General features: G+C 29.5%; 2 protein-coding genes across 2 annotated transcripts; both read right to left on the reverse strand.

Annotated features, from left to right (window-relative positions):
* Positions 1-5,116: 5,116 nt before the first annotated feature.
* LOC136982124 (uncharacterized) lies at positions 5,117-9,925 on the reverse strand. Its single transcript, XM_067278550.1, has 5 exons — positions 9,792-9,925; positions 9,691-9,730; positions 5,585-5,665; positions 5,294-5,512; positions 5,117-5,217 (listed from the first exon to the last, which is right to left on the reverse strand). The coding sequence occupies exons 1-5, from the start codon at positions 9,815-9,817 to the stop codon at positions 5,131-5,133; spliced, it is 453 nt and encodes a 150-aa protein (XP_067134651.1). The 5' UTR covers positions 9,818-9,925; the 3' UTR covers positions 5,117-5,130.
* Positions 9,926-9,966: 41 nt separating this feature from the next.
* Positions 9,967-19,650, reverse strand: LOC136982123 (sorting nexin-12-like). The gene is made up of 5 exons (XM_067278549.1): positions 19,634-19,650; positions 19,121-19,337; positions 15,730-15,825; positions 15,524-15,648; positions 9,967-10,548 (listed from the first exon to the last, which is right to left on the reverse strand). Coding segments are annotated over exons 1-5 (546 nt in total). The 5' UTR covers positions 19,636-19,650; the 3' UTR covers positions 9,967-10,442.
* Positions 19,651-20,302: the final 652 nt, after the last annotated feature.

Genomic DNA, 20,302 nt, shown 5'->3' on the forward strand with positions numbered 1-20,302 from the left:
AAGCGGAAACAACGTTGGAACTTATGAATCGGACGAAGAAGATAATACAAATTGCGAATACAGGTGCATTAACCGCTTATTGGCCGAAGCTCATTTAATGAGATTGCAGCGTTTGTCTGGAATTTCAAGAAAAACCTCAGAATAATCATTCATTTGAGACACTCGAAATGCTGATTTACAAAATTTCTATAAATAAAACGATCTTTTTCTGATGAGAAATTTCGTTTCTGTGTCTTGATATTTAATTTAAATTGTTAACTCTTTGGGGTTTTTTCTCACTAATAGATTATAGAATACATAAAGACAGAAATGGTCGGGGCGTAAGGAGAGTATAGGCTATGCTGCATCAAAACACACCAATTAACCAACCAATCATACGCGTAATGATAAAATACCATTAAATTTTCTATGGTAGCTGTATTATATGTTGATCTAGTAGTAGTCTCTTTAATCTGAAAAATTGACGGTAGACTGCCTCACAGCTTAACAGGTTCAAACTCCTTTATTGCCTTTTTACAAATGCATTTCGGATCAGTATTATTTTCTCTGACCCCTCTTCAGTGCTTAAATTCTTCATACACTCTTCATTATCTGCAAATGGACAAATAAAGAATGCACTACAGTTCTAAAACAAAGTCGATATGCCTTAATATGTGGTCCGATGACCGTATGAGACGACCTCCTGGACTATGGAAGGTGTAATCAGTCTTATGTCCGGGACTGGAGACACTGGATTCAGACCTTCCTGGACGATCGCCCTCTTTCCAGAGTCGATTGGGTTTTTATACCATCATTGTTGGCACTGAGCCAGTCTATTATTCAATGTTCGATGACTAATTTGCTGACTCGTGATGACTGTGACTTTTGTTTTCTCTTTCTGATCTGATCGCGATGCCTTGGATTTTTGTTTTCTTTTTCTGATCGGATCGGATGTGTAATCAACATCCGATCGATTTCCTATCGAACTTGCGGGTCATGAACCCCCTTTTAACTCTCGAATTTACGCCCTCAAAGGACTTCAAGAATTAAATTATCATGGTAATAACCAAACTTAAGTACATTCTTAACATTTATATTTGTATTACCCTATTTAAATTCATCACAAACTATATACTGATGCATTTGTAATCCATCTATAAGAATTAATATCTGAATAAATTAAATAATTTTACTCCAGTATCGATTTATAACGTTTTATACTCTTGTTATCCTGCCTTCTATAATTATGAATTACGAGGAGATTTTTATATCCATTAAAATCATATCATAAAATAATAGAATAATTATCAACATTTTCGTGACGTGATATCGAGAGCAACACAGCCTAAAAATTTGTTCAAATATATCAACTAATATTAAAATATTTTATACATATAAATTCACAAATCTTTGATATTAAATCTCTTCAATACTTTTAAATATGTTCATAATGTTTAAATAAAATATCTAAAATACTGCTTCGGTTACAGCAATGTAATAAATACGAGACGTCTTTTATTTGTAAGAATTGTACTTAATTTATTATTTTGTTAGATTTTATGCCAAACGCTACATGTAAAGCCAGAAAATCGAACGTATACAGAAATTAATCGATATATAGAAATACATCAATATTTTGGGGTAAGATGTATGACATTATCCAATTTAGAAGTATATAAACGTAATTTGCGAGTTTCGTAGCAATTAATCGAACGGCCTAGGCGTGTGTAACGAACAAACAAATAAACATCCTCATTATATATATATAAGCTATAGATAAAAACCTGGTTTTAATTTTACATACATGTGGTATCTTCTACATCAAATTCTTGCAAATATAATTTTATATTTCTTATACAGTATTTAAAAAGTAATAATAAGAAAATAACATCTACTGACATGGGCCCCCGCAGAAAATTTTCCGTGGAAGGTTTGTTTATTTAGTTAAGTTTCGTCAACGCAACACTTGGACGATCTGCCTAGAGGAAATGCCTTCCGGGAGGTCTTTGGTAACTGGCCCCTATTCAGGTGTTACAGACGTAGAGAAAACCCAGAAAACTCTACCACCTGGCGAGGCGCAAACCCACGAGTGTTTAGGGAACAAAACCGCTCGACCACTGGTGGGACTAATTCAACATCATAATTTACAAATAACGTTCTTTATTAATACTTAATTTTCTAAAATTGAGTGAATATTAATTCATTAAACAATTAGGTCTACTGTTTTTTTTTTTTTTTTTTTTTTTTTTTACATATTTTCAATTTAATGGTTAAGTTCTTAAAATATTAATTAAAAACTAGCACACGGAAAAACAAGTCTCCTATCCTTTCTGACTTCTGGAGGCTAAAAAATTCCAAGTCATTAATTCATTTACTCAAAACGGAACGTGGACTGGTATAAAAAAGCAAAAGAACAAACAGGTTAACGTTGAGAGAAAAATAGTTTTTTATTATTTTACACCATACTTAACCCTAAATGCATTTCGCCTTTATTGGCCTCCTCAGTAGGGTTTCTTACAAAAAGAATGTAATACAGGTTATCCAGCAGCAGTAGACACATCATTAACACAAGTACCATCGCGTTTACAACTATTATGTATGATCAGCTCTTCCCAGCATTCTGCGGGTATCACGCCGTTATTTAAATTCATAACATTATTTTGCATAACAATCGCGAAATGTTCTTTGAATTTTCTTTTTACTACATTTTTTTCCCTATTTAAGATCTTTATATTATTAATATCAACATGGCAAATATTCACGTGACAATGTAAAAACACTGGAGATGTATTAACTTTAAGCCTTATGTAACACTGATTCGTGACGAAGAGCAGGATTATGGTGAAATGGTTACAGATGTTTGCCGAAGTTCTCATCCCCTCATTCGTGATAAACCATAAAATTATTTAGTGAACGAGTAAATTTAATGTCAAGTAACCTTAACACCGTAATCGTTAGAAGTTCGTTCTGCAATCAGTCTAAATTCAAAATAATATCACTATTTTTCAAAATAAATGATTAAAAACCTTGCGTAAAATAACTTAATCACAGGCTAAGCTTAAAGGTTACTCCGCTACAATTATAGTATTCTCGAACGTTACGTGTACAGTTATTTGAACTATTTAAATAACTGAAATAACTCCTATCGAAATTAATTAGGATAAGTTTCACTCGATTGAGTGCATTTGAAACATCCTGGCTCTACGGCCATATTGGATTATCTGCCGAATCCGTGGCGGAACAATGTTATTTGTTTACGGCGGAGGGAGATACCACTCGGGAGGACTTTCTGTGGGAAACTGGTCCCTATTTAGGTATTTACTAACGTGAGGAAAATCTGGAAAACTCCACGTGGCCGACCCGTTGGCGAGGCGTGAACCCACAACTAACTACCAGTGCTCAGTGGTGTTACTCTCTAGAACACTAGTGGGCGATGCAATGTAAACAAGCGGGAGTGGTCTCTAGTCTTTATTTGCAACATAGTCTTAAGTGCTGCACTGCTTAGGAAATCTATCACAATTCGTAGTGCCGCCTCGTAGTTTATGGTAAATAGGTTTTCAGTCCCATTACAGACCAGCTCATAGATTTCTTAAATTAAGTAATTCTAAAATTTTTGTATTAAATTTTATACAAATTGGAGCTTAATTCTACTGTCAAATTGTGTTAATTAATCATAGCGTAAAAGTAGCATTATATTTTCGGCGATTCTTTGACAATTTCTGATTTCCGTTTTTATCACTAATTCTATCACAAAACAAACTTTATTATCGATTATTTATAAAATTTCTGTAAAATATGACAACATTTTAACGGATATTATCTTAAGTAAGGTTTCTCAAACGGGATCCCGGTTGTTTTTTTTTTAATCCGGGAAATTCTTCTCATCCCGGGAAGTCCCGCAAATTTTTCTTAAAAATTCACTGTTTTCTCATTCTGTATTAAGGTTGTGGAAATTTTGCAAATAGAAAGTATAATTAGCTCATAAACTGTCAGAGTACATTTATATTTATTAATTTTAAACTTACTTATTAGTTTTTTTTTTTTTTTTCCTCGTTATGGCATGTCATAGATTGTCAGTATCAATATGTAACTTATTTGTGGCAGGACTGAAAATTCTTTACTTGTCACAACCTGTATTATCTGGAATAATTGTGCTTAAGCTGTCTTAATTTTTAACCATTCCCAGTAACTTCAATAACTGCGTAACGCCAAATTGTGCAAATTGGGCAAGGATACAAACGAATATGAAGTCTGTTTATGAAGAAAAAACTTCATAAGTATGAAGTTTTTCTTCATAAACCTAATTATTAAAGCAGAACAAAATGCCGAATTATCGGGCTATAAGCTTGACGTTTCTATTAAAGCAGTCGAGATAGACAAATCAAGAATACTAGAGAGCAAAAGAAGTACTACAATCTCGAAAACGAACTAGAAATCTTCCAGGCTACGGGTGAAAAACACAACATGTTTTCTCTTAAATGTATTAAAGCAATAAACCAATATATCTTACACAGCATTAATATGATTTTGGAGGTTGCAGAACGTACTAAATTACTTTAAAAAATGAAAAATAATTATTTCATTTGATTTAAAGATATTTTGTATATCTTAAGAATAATTAATTCTATCCCGGGAAACTGTTCACATTTATCCCGAAATTCCGGGACATGCAAAAGACCGGGAAATGAGAAACCCTAATCTTAAGCGAACAACTTCTTCGGTCCTAAGAATATCCGCTAAACACATATTCTGTTATATACCAATATACTTATATAAGCTAAGTATGAAAAATTTTAACTTTTCATTAAAAATTGTATTAGCGAGGTTGAGGCCGAAGTTTTAAACGCGAAAACGTGTACGTCGGACGTTGAGCGCCGCTTTCCTGTAAGCCCAGAAGTTTGATAATGGAGTTTGGAATGTCGAGCACGATTCCACTGACTTTCCAAACGCCATTGCCAAACTTCTAGGCTTACAAAAAGCGGCGCTCGACGTCCGACGTACACGTTTTCGCGTTTAAAACTTCGGCCTCAATCTCTCTATTATCTTTTGTGAAAGTAACGACAGTAAAAATTAATATGGAAAGAGTCTACAAAAGCACAATTGAGAATATTGTTAAATTTATTTTTCTACTTTTTTCCCCAGCATTTTATACTAATTATTTTCATTTACTACTACTGAATTATCATCGCTGTTAAGATCATCGGATTCTTCATCGATTTGAACGTTTATTACATTGTTCTGTGAATAAACATTTCTCTGATAAGTTTTATATGATGTATATGTATATACGAAATAATAAGTGTAATAAACTAACATCATCATTATTGATGTTATAAGAAAAAATGGTTGGCGACTCGATTTCCGAATTTTTCAATCTGTCCATAATAATGTCCATGCTGTCTCTGTATCTGCCAATTGATGGAATTTTTTCATTGTATGAATTCGTGTTCATATTTTCTAAATTTTTGGCAAGTGAAAAAAAATTATAATCTGTTTCTGTAGCAGAATCTTTTAATTCTACTTTATTCAGCAACTGGAAAGTTCTTAAATTTATTAGAAAGAATAGTCTATCAAGGTTTATTTATTTAAAAATAATACTATTTACAATGTTCTGTGGTGGTCCTTCGCTAATTTCTTCGAGTTCTTGACTTCCTTCGCTATTTCTCCTCCCAAGGTTTTTTCTATTCTAAATGAGAAAATCTTTGTTATGAACTACCTTTCGGTTTGAAACTGCATTGCATTTTTAACACAAGTGGATACCAATTTTAATTTGTACCAAGTAAATGGGCATTCATTAAATTATAATTCTCAAAATTGTATTAATTGACAAGAGTTATGCACCTAATACAGTTATGTCTCAGACACATATGTCAATGACTACAGTTGTGGTCCGATTAATCACGATGCTAGTAGAAATTGTGGCATAAAATTTATCCCTCGTATTTTTTGTGTTATTTGAAAAAGAAACTCGCGAATGACTGTCACGTTATCTTGAAATCATTAAATAGTTTAGGTGTACCGTACATTGATAATTGGAGATCTGAGGATTATAACTAGGCTTAGTGTTTTTTTCTAAAATTTTGCAAGAGAAGCGAAAGAAGATCGCCAAAATCCGTAATTTTTTATGCCAGTATATTTATTATCGTAAAGCCTTATCAAAATGTAAGTCCATTTATAGTATTCTGTGAATCATCATTCTTTCATATTACAAACCTCTCCCACAGGATTATACGTGAGTTTATGGGCAAAATCATGGCGGATTCTGATTCTATGCCCTGAAAAACATACAAAAAACGTTCGTAATTTTGCCCAACAAACCCTAAACCTTGTTATAATCCTCGGGGCTTCAATTATGTTGTTGTCAATTATGAACGTAAAGAAACTATTTCAAAATATAACAAATTGCGAATTGAATTAACCGATATTTCAAATGAGCAAATATCAGAAGCCATTCGATAGCTGAGAAAAAGACTTGGCAATGATTTAACTGAAGACAGGCTATTCCGAAAGTGACAATATTATATTATTATATTGACTTTTAACCTTAGTTAACACGAAACTTAGATTATTTTATGTAAAAAAATGATTATATGTAATTTAAAGCATTTAACATGATCTCGTGGAGTCTATAATTTTACAATATACAGTATATAGAATGGCTGAATGGCCTAGTGGATAGGGTGTCAGCTTACTGCTGTAGGGCTCTGAAACGAATCCGGACGGATGAAAAATCCCAGGAATTTTTAGGTGGATGCCCCTAGGCCAGTTTTGTTTATAATGCGTCAGGGCCTAGAGATGCCACATAAATATATACACACTATAAATAAATTTATTAGAGTTTGCATCTCGAAAGATTTTCGATATGTAGAGAACTAACAAATGCAAAATACTGAAATCAGTGATTGTATTATAAAAAAAACTTATTGATTTCCTAAATAACTTGATAGCAGGAATCAATTTCGATAGAAATAAAACTAGTCAACCGATAATTAAGGTTTAGCGGCTTTGATTATAGGTATTTGCTAGACGTAGAAATTGATTCTTTCGAAAGAATAACTATAATCAATACTTTTTTCAACATTACTTCGAGAAATCTTGTTTATTTTTAAAACTACTAACCGGTAGAAGGAAATTATGAATAAATATCTGCAATTTTCTAAAGACGACTATTCAATTAGTGCAAGTGAAACTAGCCTTCTTTTTAGGAATTTATTTCTTGAAAGCTTACGTTCACATAGGCTTATTTAGTTGTACCATTAATTTTCATCTTTTGTTCAAAGCAAAGTCAAAGCAAGCTTTTGTGTTATACAAAGGAATTCTTAAAATATGACAAAGGCTCTTGCTTTGACTTTCCAGCCACTCTAATAGGAATTAAGGGGACCAATTTGATAAGTTTCAGTTATACTTAGATATAAAATTTAAGTCATAACAAAAGCTTAAAAGGCTTAAGTTTGTTGAATAACGATAAAAATAGCCCAGTTAAAATTGACTGGGGTGCCGCCTGTTACGAGATAATAATATAAAAGTTATTAATTATTATTAGGCAAAAAAGGCTTAATTTTGAGATTAGTGATGAGTTTTTAAAATGTTTTAAATGTCACTAACCAATACAATTTTTTATTTAAGTCTGACCCCACTCGATATGATACACGATCCCTTGTCCCTCCTCTATCTCTCCTGTTACTCCAAAATTTATGACATTAATGCCCTTATATACAAGTTACCATGCCAAATTCTGTTTCTTAATCTTTATCCCATCCTGAGATATAACACGTTTATGGCATTTTCTCAGATTTTGAAATATTTTTTTTGATATCAAACTAAGTATTTCACTTTCAATTTACACTGCTGGCCATTAAAATTGCTACACCAGAAAGGAAGGCAAATAGCAGAATCATATTTATAATACACATATAGTATATTGGAAGGAAGACATGATTCAATTGACAGGTAATCTTGATGTACGAAGCAACCAGCATGTTGTACTTTTCATGATAATTTCACATTTGTTGCCTGCTGCTTTCATGGTGTCGCAATTTTAATGGCCAGCAATGTATTTTTAAGATTGTTCAATTAAAAAGATAGCGTGAAAATGATAATTATCCATATCAGATGAACACTAAGGAGTGAGTTACTAAACATGTAAACCCATAACATTGAAGAAAAACTTAAATGATTAAACCATATTTGATTTTGTAATGGATATTTATAGTCAAACCATAGTCACATGTTTATCATTGTATATACTGATTTATCATATAAATCTTAATTCACGAATATTTAGAAATAGGAAAATATATTAATCTAATATTAAATAAATCGTTTAGTTAATAAACTTGTAAAAAATTTCATATTTATTTGTTTTAACTCTAATTTTGTATCTTCCCCACAAAAATTTTAAATAGTTTTGGTTTGGAAGAGCTTGCAGACCTTACAGTAATTTAGAAAATTGCTGAAAGTTCTCTGATTCATGAAGGAATAGATTAGAATTTCTGTACATTATACAAGATGTCCACTTAAACATCTATCCAGGGCAAGAGATCTTACTGACTTTGGTTAGATTACATTATATTGTGGACCACGGCATACACAAATATACTGGATGTTACATTGCCATGACATGCACCCATTCTGTTGCTATCTTCAATCAACAGAGATGATGCCACGAAAAGATTCAAGTGGTGCAATATCATGTTCAATTTATAGCATAATGAACTGCAACTCCTTTAGCACATTTTATGAGGCAGTTTTTCCAGAATAGTGTGTATAGTTTTCACAACATTCATCACTGAACACAGCATGAACCATGATGCATGTAACATATGCAACACAGTGTGTTTTATCCCCATGTTTCTCAATCTTTTTGAAGTTGGGGAACACTAAACTTTGACATTTTTTCCACAGAATACTTAAAATACACCAGCTTTAAAGCAGGGGTGGCAAACCTTTTTGAAATCAAGAGTGCACTCGGTCTGGTATATGACGTCACTGGCTGGCACTTGCTGATTACATTCCCATACAAAAATTGTTTTGCATTGTATTGATTTTTCTTTTGCAACAATTTTTTATTGTATATTTCATTTTTTCACAGAACACTTGAAGTGGCTTCACGGAGCACTCGTGTTCTGCGGACCATGGATTGAGAACCACAGTTTTATCCTAAATGTCTAGTGTGGAATTTGAGTTGAGCAGTTTCTTGATTCTGTATATGTTTTTAGCACTCTGAAGAGTGACTGATATCTGAACATCCTAAACAGAATAGTGGATGAATGGCTTGATAACTTTCCATTGGTGCAACTACAGCAGGTTAGGTATCGATATGATAGTACCTAAATCATTCCCAGTATGCATCAGTAACTTATAGGACATGTTCCCAGCAGTGCCAAGTATTACTGACAAACCAGAGAAACATGTACAAGAGGACTGTTAAACAATGACACCAGAATGCTGTACCATCTGGAACATCAATGCTCCGTTGTTTACATCTTTGTATATCCATTGAAGACAGTTTTGAACATGTTTTCTAACAAAATAAGTTCACTTTTTTTCTATCAATTTATACAATATTGTCTTAGAATGCACCAAATGCACATAATCATGCAATGCTGGAAAGATCTCTCTTGCTCCTGGATAAATGCTTAGCTGAACATCTTATAAATTATATATGTAAAATTTTACTTCTACTATATATGTTTAATTGGTTTATCCTACCTTTTTGAGACTTATTTGATTTCTTTTGTTAAATATTTCACTATCGAAATAAAGTATATTAATGGAGAAATTTGTATTTTAAATTATTTCTTAATTATTACCTGATTCCTTTAAAACAATTTCCCATTTTATTTCAATTCACTTTTCACTAAAAGAAATCAAAATTATGAAAAAAGCATTGTTAACAATAAAGATTGATTTGTACCTTATTGTTGCATCTATAATGTCAACAATTTGTAATTTTATATCACTTGAAATAAACAATATAACCTAGAATTAACAGAATACATTTTATTGTATATTCTAATGGGAATTTCACAAACAGTTGAGTTTTTTTACATTTTTTTTGCATTTTTTTTTATAAGTATAAAAGAAAACACTCCAAACTGTTAGCTTAAGTATATTTTCAATAAATTTTATCAAACAAAAAATTTATTAAATATTATATCTAGTGAGAATATGTATAATAGAAAATGAGTATAAAGAATTTTTAGGTTTAGAATAATAAATTAGGATACAGGGAAGCACAATACAATAAAACTATACAGTAATTAAAAAAACTTCTAAATAAATTATAAAATACTAATATACAATTTTTTAAAAAGTGCATATATAACTATTTCATCTTTTCTTTTTGAAACAGACTGCAATAACCAGTTGCATGGAAATATGATCAGGAGTAACAAACTATCACTTTTTGGTGTTGCCGGAAAAAATCACAAAAAATCTGAATTTAGTAAAAGTAAACAAAATCACGTATTCCTGATTTTTCCTGGTACATAATTTTTGTCTATGACAGGTTCTTGGAGAAACATGTGGAGACACCTCTCGTTCTGTGCTAAAGGATGACCTGCAACCCTGAAATTTTTATAAAAGAAAACACGATAAAATTCCAAAATACTAAAATTAAGATAAACAATATTATAATATGAACAGCAAAGAGTCAAACAAATTATTTAACATTATTTTCTTCTTTATTAAATATAATCCAAAATCAATTTTTGTTTTTATGCCTTTATGTATAAATAGAAATATATAGGCATTGTCCTTGCCAAAAAATCTTAATTGAGAGAGAGACAGTTTTATCCACAATACAAGATATTGTATTGTCCATAAAACTGCATCTCTCTTAATTGCGCATTTATATAATACGATACACTTAACAGACTTCAAAAAATTTGTTTCAAAATGATTGGCTGTTTTTACTCATCAACTACTACTACAATAAAAATTGTTCCTAACTGAAATAAAGACTAATTATTCCAGTACATTCTAAAATCTAAACTAGTCAAAACAAAATACTTATACAGTGGGTGATCAGTTAATGAACAGTTTGAACTATGAACAAATAGAATAACAAACACTTTTGCGAAAGCTTTTATGTTCGGATAACAAACATCTCACAGAACAAGCACAAGAAGAAGCAACATAAAATAATGAATACCAATTGGTCTTTCTTCCCTTGTCTTCGGGCAACAATTTGAATCTTTTTGGAGCGCAGGAGATGTCGATGTCGATGCTCAACCCAGTATATACTGATCGGATAGTATTCCTCTGAACTTTGAAACTCTCCCTTGTAATTCCAGCCTTTTATTTTTCTGACAAAAAATTTTTTTATAGTATTCACAAGACTGTCAAGCAGGCACTCGTTAAGTTTTGCATCGGTTTTTATTTTCGAAAGGTGAGAGTACAATAGCAAAGGTAGAGAGTGGGTTGATGTTGCTGGGCAGTATGGCTTGAACAGGTCTATAGTAGGCCACAGTTCAATCTCATCTAAGAAAGATACAGTATAATCAAGAAGATTCAAGCAGCTAAAGGAGTAACAAAAATCACATCTGAGAAATAAAGAACATTGAAGAGCTCATAACAGAACCTGAAACTGATCTGACGACAGAAGAACACCAATAACTCTTGAATGAAGAACATCAAGAAACTTGGTGAGATATGTTTTCTTCTGAAAACATATCTCACCAACAGAAAAAGACATGACTGATAAAAATGCAAGACAGTGTATGTGTGCATTTTTATTATTACATATAAATAAACATAGTAAGAAAGTATATAATTTTTTATTTTTGGGGGTCTCCAGAATGGATTAATTAAATTCCCATAAAAATCCATGATCGGTTAACGAACAATTTGGATAGTGAACACAGTCTTGGAATGGATTATGTTCGTTAACCAATCACCCACTATATTTGTTAGTGTATAATAGATGCGATCTAATTTTTCATATCTATGTAATCTTAGGAATAAACTCATAACAGAAAAATTAAATAAACCAAAAATATATTTAAAACATTCTATATTTAAGTTTTCGTGGTTATTAACATTGAAGTATTTTAATTCTATGAAATTCCTTTTAATTGTCATCTACTGTTAATATTTATCAAACAATTTCAATAATAAAACTAATAACTGTATTTCTATGATTCTAAAGATATGAGTTTAAAATCTAAATTTATGGTTATTTAATGAAGGAAAACATTTTAAAATAATCATGTTTTGTTAACTATTGTTATGTAACAAGCTAGTAAAACAATAAAAGTGCCTCAAAATGTTTGTGGTATTTTTTATTTTTATTTTAAGCTGTAGTTTCTTTATCTTCTGCATATACAACTGTTTTTTAATGCTGAATCATAATACATAATGCATAACATGCATAATAAATGTTAAAAAAGTTTAAATTAAATGCTTGTTAACAGCAAAGCTCACTTGAAAGTAATGTAACCATTTACTAATGTAATACATGGTCAACTTACAACATTATCAATTATTAGGTTTTGGACTGCAAAAACTGTGGGCACTAAAAGAGCTTTTTTCAGGCCCATCATGGGTTTGGCCATATCTACAATGGGTAAGATTGGTGAGAAATGGAACCCTTTATATCTGGGACAGTCCTCCTGAAATATTCCTGGGATTTGATCCCAGAATATTAAGTTTCCTGTTAAGGCAACAGCCTATGCTACTGATTCTAAGATGTATCTCTATTTCATAAGAAATATAGTTGTATATTTCAATATTAATATTTACAAATGATTTCATTTTATTTCATATTTAACTTTACTAAGAAAGTAAAAGATAACATAAAATTTAATCTAAACAATTCTAAACAAACACTACATATTGAATAAAATAAGTTGTACTCACTTGTTACACAAGATGCATTGTGCAGCAATTAAAAACAGATGATGATAGTAGTGGTTGTTTGTTAATTATAGAATGCTTAATTTTTTTATAATAAAAGAAACAAAGCCTTGTGATATAAAGTTCATAAGGTTGTCATCATAAATAAGTTCAAAATACAGGACAATTGTAGTTTATATACGGATTGTGTTCTTTACGTGCACACAAAAATTTGCAAAATTATTGCATAGAAATATATGAAAATTCAAAAACATGACACAGAAATCAACAATAATCTACTGGCAAAATAAATATATAAAGATATTTAGTACATTTCTAACAACATAGAAAGTAATAAAAATGTGAATATGTTAGTCAATTAGTAAGTTGAAGAAAATCTTTATAAATGAGTTAAATACTTGATGCTCAGAATATTATGACATATATATCTTATTCTTGATAATACTAGTATTCATCACTATTTATTTGCCATTCTTTGCATCTGAGATAATATACATTGTTAACAAATTCATTAAACTGATAAATCAATAAATACACTCACAACAGCCGTAAATAAATGGGTTAAATTTGGTACAAGAGCTAGGCGTTAGGCGCCATGATGGCGCCTAACGCCTAGCTCTTGTACCAAATTTAACCCATTCATTTACGGCTGTTGTGAGTGTATTTACTTATATTATCGGGTTTTGTTGATGTATATTTGATAAATAAATCTTCCAAATATTTCAATTCAACAAAGAATACGTATCATTGAATAATTTTGATTTTCCCCCATTTTTTTTATCATCTATAAAATAAATTTTCACTCATCATAAGCAAACAATAAAATGCATTTCCAAACCCTGTTTATAAGCCAACAACATTTGTTTTCCATAAACTGTCTTAATTTCTTTCTTTTCAATAAAATAATTTTCTCTTTCTTCATATTATTGAAGTAGTTCTTGGATGTAGGTCAATACTGTACTTGCACTTCATAATATTCCAAAATTCATTTATTAAACATGAATTTAAGAAGTATTGAAAAACACTGACACAATCATTATTACATGTAAAAATGTTTAAAAATCTATTTAAAACCATTAACTGTTTCATTAATTAATGGGTCTACTTTTTACTGTTCATGTTTAATTACCTTCAGATGCTAAAGGAAGAGAAAAATTTAATATTTCTAAAATTCAACATTAATAAAACTGTTAATTTTGTGAAGTTATTGATAATTCCTGTTTTTATGAAATTTTTCATAGAGAATTTCTTCTATTTATATCAACTAAAACTGTTTAATAATTTGATTTGTGGCATCATCTCTATACTGCTAAATTAATTAGTAGCACAACTAAATATTGAAGTTCAGAAATTAATTTCTATCAATTTTAACATTTTTGATGATAAAAATATTGAAGTTAAAAATACAGTCTTTAATTTTATTCTAAAATAAAATCATTTTAATTTCACAATGTAATTCAAATATTATCCAAACGATATTTTTCTAGTTTACTATAATCTTGTGTTTATGTAAAACAAGTTTTCACAATAGTCCAACTGTACTTTTTATATGAAAATACAACTGTTTGACTCATTTATTAATGTGTAATACAAACAATGAAAAACTACAATGATAATGTAAATTATAAAGTTAATAAATCTAAATTTTTTTTAATAAGACGCTACAAATAAGAACCAGAAGTTATTGAATTTGAATAATCTAAACAACATTCTGATAAAGTATTCAACTATTTGCAATATCAGGCCATATTCTAACCTTTGTAGGTTAAATCTCACTAATTTAGCATAGATATTTTCCGAATTTTGTTTCTATTTTAAAAACCTATAGCTGAGAAATTGTATAAACTATAATAAAACAGTATAATTAACTTCACTCATTTAAATATAATGCATTTATATCATATGATTATAAATTTATAAGTGTATTTAATTATTTAATATATTAATCCTTTTTTTAATTAATATATTAATAACTATATATACTTTAGTAAAAAAATAATTGTCATCAAATATATACAATGAAATTTTTTTTACATCAATCAAACTATTGTTGAGGTCATCATAAAACAATTGGCAAAATGCAATAAATATAATAAAATACTGTTGTTTCTGACTAATCCAGCAGCATATACAACAAATGAAATTTTTTCTCTTCTGGATAACAATGAAACAGAAAATTATCATTATATAATTTAATAATTTATACTCAGATAATCATATAAAATTCTTGATAACTTATTCATTTAATGCAACTTAAAAAAGCCAGATTATTTTTGAAAACTGGAAACTTTTCATTTTTAATTGATAATTAAATAAATGTATTCTATAATTCTTATTTCAGAAAAGCAATTCTTAACTTATGTAACTGACGTGTTAATGATAAGTTATTCAATCTACATAAATGATTATTATAGTAATGAATTACATAAGTATAATTTAGATATTGAGATATTTGATCATATACAATACATACTTTTTTATAGCATTAAAGTATTTTTCTTCATGATCATATTTGAAATTGTTTAGTCATCAAAATAAATTATATTCGTTTGATCTGTAACTTTGAAAGACTGAATTTTAATGAAGTTATTGCTGATGAAGTGTTTTTCTTTCAAAATATATCATGAGAACAAATGCATAAGTCAAAATTTGTTTTACAACATGCAACAATAATAAATTTTCTTACTTATTTATAAATAATTCAAGCCCTTTCCTCCTCTCTTCAATAAACTCTTCATCAAAAATTCCATCATCTGATCTGAATGGTAACTGCCGTTTCCATGCCTTTCCTGGCAAAGGTGGAACCACAATCTTCAAAGAAAAATAAAATCAAATTATAAACTGAAAACAAATAAAAGAAAATTAAAAAAAGAAAATTCCAGAGATATTTACTTTGCTGTCCCTTTCCAATTCATTTCTTAGCCATTCAAAATCACTGTAACGTCTTCTTGCTGTTGATTCTTTCAACTTAAACACTGGAAGATTTGTCTATTTAAAAAATAGTTATTAAACATAATTATTAGTCTGTTAGATACAAAAGATTTAATTACATTTTATCAACAACTCTTTTTAATGAAGATAAAATCATCCCTCTAATCAAATACTAATATACTTTCTTCTGAGTATGTTTAGTTATAAAGTGTAGCCTCACTTTAACAGACGTCAGATTTAACGAACAAAAAATCTGTCCTATAAAAAAAATTTAAAACTATTAGAGCACGCTAAAAAGTCTGATCAACGTTATAATCAGTATAAATTACTCAATGTACACTCTATTATTATTTTATTCATACTTATACTTTGTAACATTTTAACCGAACTTACAAAGTTCATTATTAATATGTTTTTAAAACACATTCAATTTAACAGATTTTTACAATAGCACATTTCTCTTCATCCAATTAGTCTGTTAAATCAATAATCTACTGTAATAATTAATAATGTAATTAAATATTAAAACATATACTGTAACAATAATGTCATTACATTAGTTTTATCAAATTTGATCCATTTGAATTGGTGGCAAACTCAAATATTTATACCGATAAGATAAAAATAAATTCACACTAGTTATCTTAACCATACAACAGACATAATTCTTACAATAAAAGTCAAATAGAATCTAATTTATCTGCTTTTACATTATAAATATTGTATATATATATATATATATATATTATATATAATAAGTTCTTCATTTTCCTATTATAAAAAATGGTTTAGTTTATTTGCTATAATTTTGAGGCACTAAAATTAAGTCTGAATATAGATGTAGCATTCTTAAATATATCATTTTATTCTAAAATATAGAAAATAATTTAACAGTTAAAATAGTTAATACTTGAATATTCTTCCAAAAAAACAAAAAACCAAAGTGGAACCAGGTTAACTCAAATCGGTCAGGGAATAAATTTGGACTTTGAGTTATCCAGGTATGAGTTAACGAGGTTCCGTTGTATTACTAAACAGAAATCTTACATTCTGTTATACAAGTGTTAGCTTAAGTTTACTTCATTGTAAATGACTTTGCACATACACATACATTCTTATATATATAAATTCTCAACAATACGAATAGCAAATAATTTTCTAGAATCTGATTTAAAATCATAACTTCCCCTTGAATAGCATTAATATGAAATTAGTTAATGACGACGATGTGCCAGTTATTTGAAAAATATCTTTGTTAGTTTATGCAAATGGCCATTGAAATTGTATCTGGCATAAAGTGAAAGTTACATTCATTATGAAAGACAACTATGTTTTAGAATGTCAATTTCTCCTATACAATTTTTCTAACAATAGCAAGGTTGAGGCCGAAGTTTTAAACACGAAAACGTGTATGTCGGACGTTCAGTGCCTCTTTCCTGTAAGCCTAGAAGTTTGACAATGGCATTTGGAATGTCGAGCATGATTCCACTGACATTCCAAATGCCATTGTCAAACTTCTAGGCTTACAGGAAAGAGATGCTGAACGTCAAATGTACACATTTTCACATTTAAAACTTCGGCCTCAACCTCGCTAATAATATTTACAGATAATTTGAATACTATAATTTTATACATCATAACGTAAGATAATTTTAAATGTTTTATATTTAGTAAAATACTTTCTCAAAATAAGGGCCATCAAAATATTAAATTTTCATATAAATTATAGCCTAATGAAAATAACCATAAGATTCTAATGGAATGAAAATTTTATAATACACATATAATTATGAATTTACTTTTTAGAACACTCATGTTAATTGAATTTGTCGAAATGTTTTCTCAAAATTTTTTAAGAAATTATGCCAATTCTTTTAATATGTATATATATATAAGCACATATGCCTGTATGTATAAATAGTGTTACTTATAAGCAATAAAATGCATAAAATGTTTATATGCAGTTAGATATGATAAAACAATTGTACATTAACAAACTTCTTAAAATTATTTATTGCAGAAAAAATATATAATTGATCTAATATTTGTATCAAGTGATCAATTGAGAAAAATTAAATAAATAAGAGAATTTTATATTTCACAAAACAATTTACAATATATAATGAATATTAATGCAACCATTACTTAAAGTACTATTTAATAAATGTGAATAGTACTTTAATATGTTGTATACGTCAAACACTGATTGTAGTATTTACTTTGTAAAACTAAATATAAAATGGCATTCTAAATGTAATTGAAGTTTTTAACAAGGAGAGAGAAATGTTCTGTTTTAGTTAGTGTTGTATTTTTCAATATAGGGTTATAAACCCCAAAAATATTTACGATTGCTTATACGGAAAAGACCAGCAATCTCAACGCGGACTGAGAAGGCAAAAAGTTACCAAAAACAACAAGTTTTATAAATAGCGATATTGCCAGTCTAAATAGTAGAATTTTCGTAAACGTGTTTTATGTGAAAATTCGTATATGTATTAACTGAATATCAATAGTAAATATTTATATTTTTAGTTAAATTTTAATTTAAAAATATATACATTGGCTGCTTTCAAGTTAATGGTATTCGTATCACAAGGTTGCAGAGGCACCTCGGAAAAAGGGGGTTATATTCTTTGCCAACACTCTAAATCGACGACATTATCAAGCGTCGCCAGCAATGGACGATAACTTACTCAATCCTAGTGTTAAAATTATAGCAGTAAAAATTAGATTACACATTTTTATCTTTTGAACCACACGAGTTTTGTTTTACGGAATGTCAAGCTCCAGGACCCTACCGTAATTATGTATAACACTTATTTTTTTTGTATGGAGTTAACAGGAAATTTTAGATGAATGTTTATGTAAAGCATATCTTTAAAACTGAACAAAAATATTACACATCAACTAGTAGTTGTTTTCCAACCAAAATATCGTATAAAACGGGAAACAAAGATGCAATTTAAAACAGGAAACTATTCAATTGAAGTTCGTTAAACAATCAGCTGATAAATTTCTTTGCTACTTGAATATAACGATTAAACAATGGAAGGATGAAACCAATTGCCCATAACAAAGATATAGAGGGGGAGAAAATGGATATTTTATATAAACGGCTGCAAATACCTTTCGAGTTTACAAACTGAATCAGAGATTAATGTGCTCTTTCGGTACAATAACAATGTTAAAATGCTGTCTCCGTGTTCGAGGAGTTAATTGCCGAGGTGTTTAATTCGTTGTCTTGTTTTCGCTTTATGATTATTTAAGGTGAGGTTTCGAGCAGAATTAAAAAATGCAAATGCCAAGACTGCGTCATTTAAAATTGAAAACAGAACATTCTCCATCGACTTACTCTCATGTGCACTTCGTAATCGGTATATCTCTTTCTGGCTAATCCGTGTGTTATGGGGCTTCCTACGTCAATCTCGAGAAAGTTAGCCGGCGCGGCGTAAGCATCGTCTAAAGTTTGTTTCTTTGTTTGAAGACGTTTCGTCGCATCAAATGGTTGATGAGGGATATCTGTCGCCATGACACTACGATGATGTATAATCCGATCTTTCTCTAACTGCCTGTAGATGGCGTTATTAATTGCATTATTTATAAGCAAATTTTAAATATGATGTAATAAAATTAAATATCTAACTTAAAATAAATAATTATGCATTTATTAAATTAAGTTAATAAACAAATACCAAGTTAATAAATTAAAGTAGAATTGGAAAAGTTTGCAAATTTATATTTTTTTAATTATTAAAATTATATTTGTTTTTATCGTGCATTAATGTGGCATATTTACGATAAAGTAATTTTAACGAATTTATTGATTTATACTTTTTAAAATTTTAAAATATATTTTAATCTTTACATTTTTGATTATAGATGTCGCTAATTTCCGACAAGAGGAAGACGTTGCTATTTTACCTCTGCTGCCATCTAGGAGTGTTCTCCTAAAGCTTAGAGAAAATTCGTTTAAGGCTTTTCTTCTTCCTGATTTTAATTAATATATAAATGAAAAATAGACGAAAATACTATTTTCGAATGACTCAATTTAAAAAAAAAGTTTAAATTGCCAAACAGTTTGTAATACAACGAACCAACTTTTTTTTTTACATAAATCAATGAAATTTTATCCACCAATATTTTGCTTAGAAATTTTTTTGTAAACTGATAACCTGTTTGCAGGTTTCGTATTTCGTTTCAATTCTGATTCATAAGCGAAACACTAACGGCAACTATTTTGTACACACTCAAAACAATGCTCTTGTCTGAAAGCAGCTGTTTGGATTTTCAGAAACATCTGCAGAACCTCAACGATTCGATTTTAACGTGACGCGACTATGACACTAGACATCGTAATTCATCGCATCAATAACAGAGCGAAGAAAGATATAAAGCCGATCAATCCATTATGACTTACTCAGAACCGAATTAAATAAACTATTGATAGTTCAACTATTTTGGATCGTTAATGTCAAATATATTTAAACGTCACTCTTACTCTCTGCTGACCTCTAAAATTAAAAATTAATATTTA

This window comes from Centruroides vittatus, unplaced genomic scaffold (assembly GCF_030686945.1).
Source record: "Centruroides vittatus isolate TY-2023 unplaced genomic scaffold, ASM3068694v2 contig_808, whole genome shotgun sequence".
NCBI classification, from domain to species: Eukaryota; Metazoa; Arthropoda; class Arachnida; order Scorpiones; family Buthidae; genus Centruroides; species Centruroides vittatus.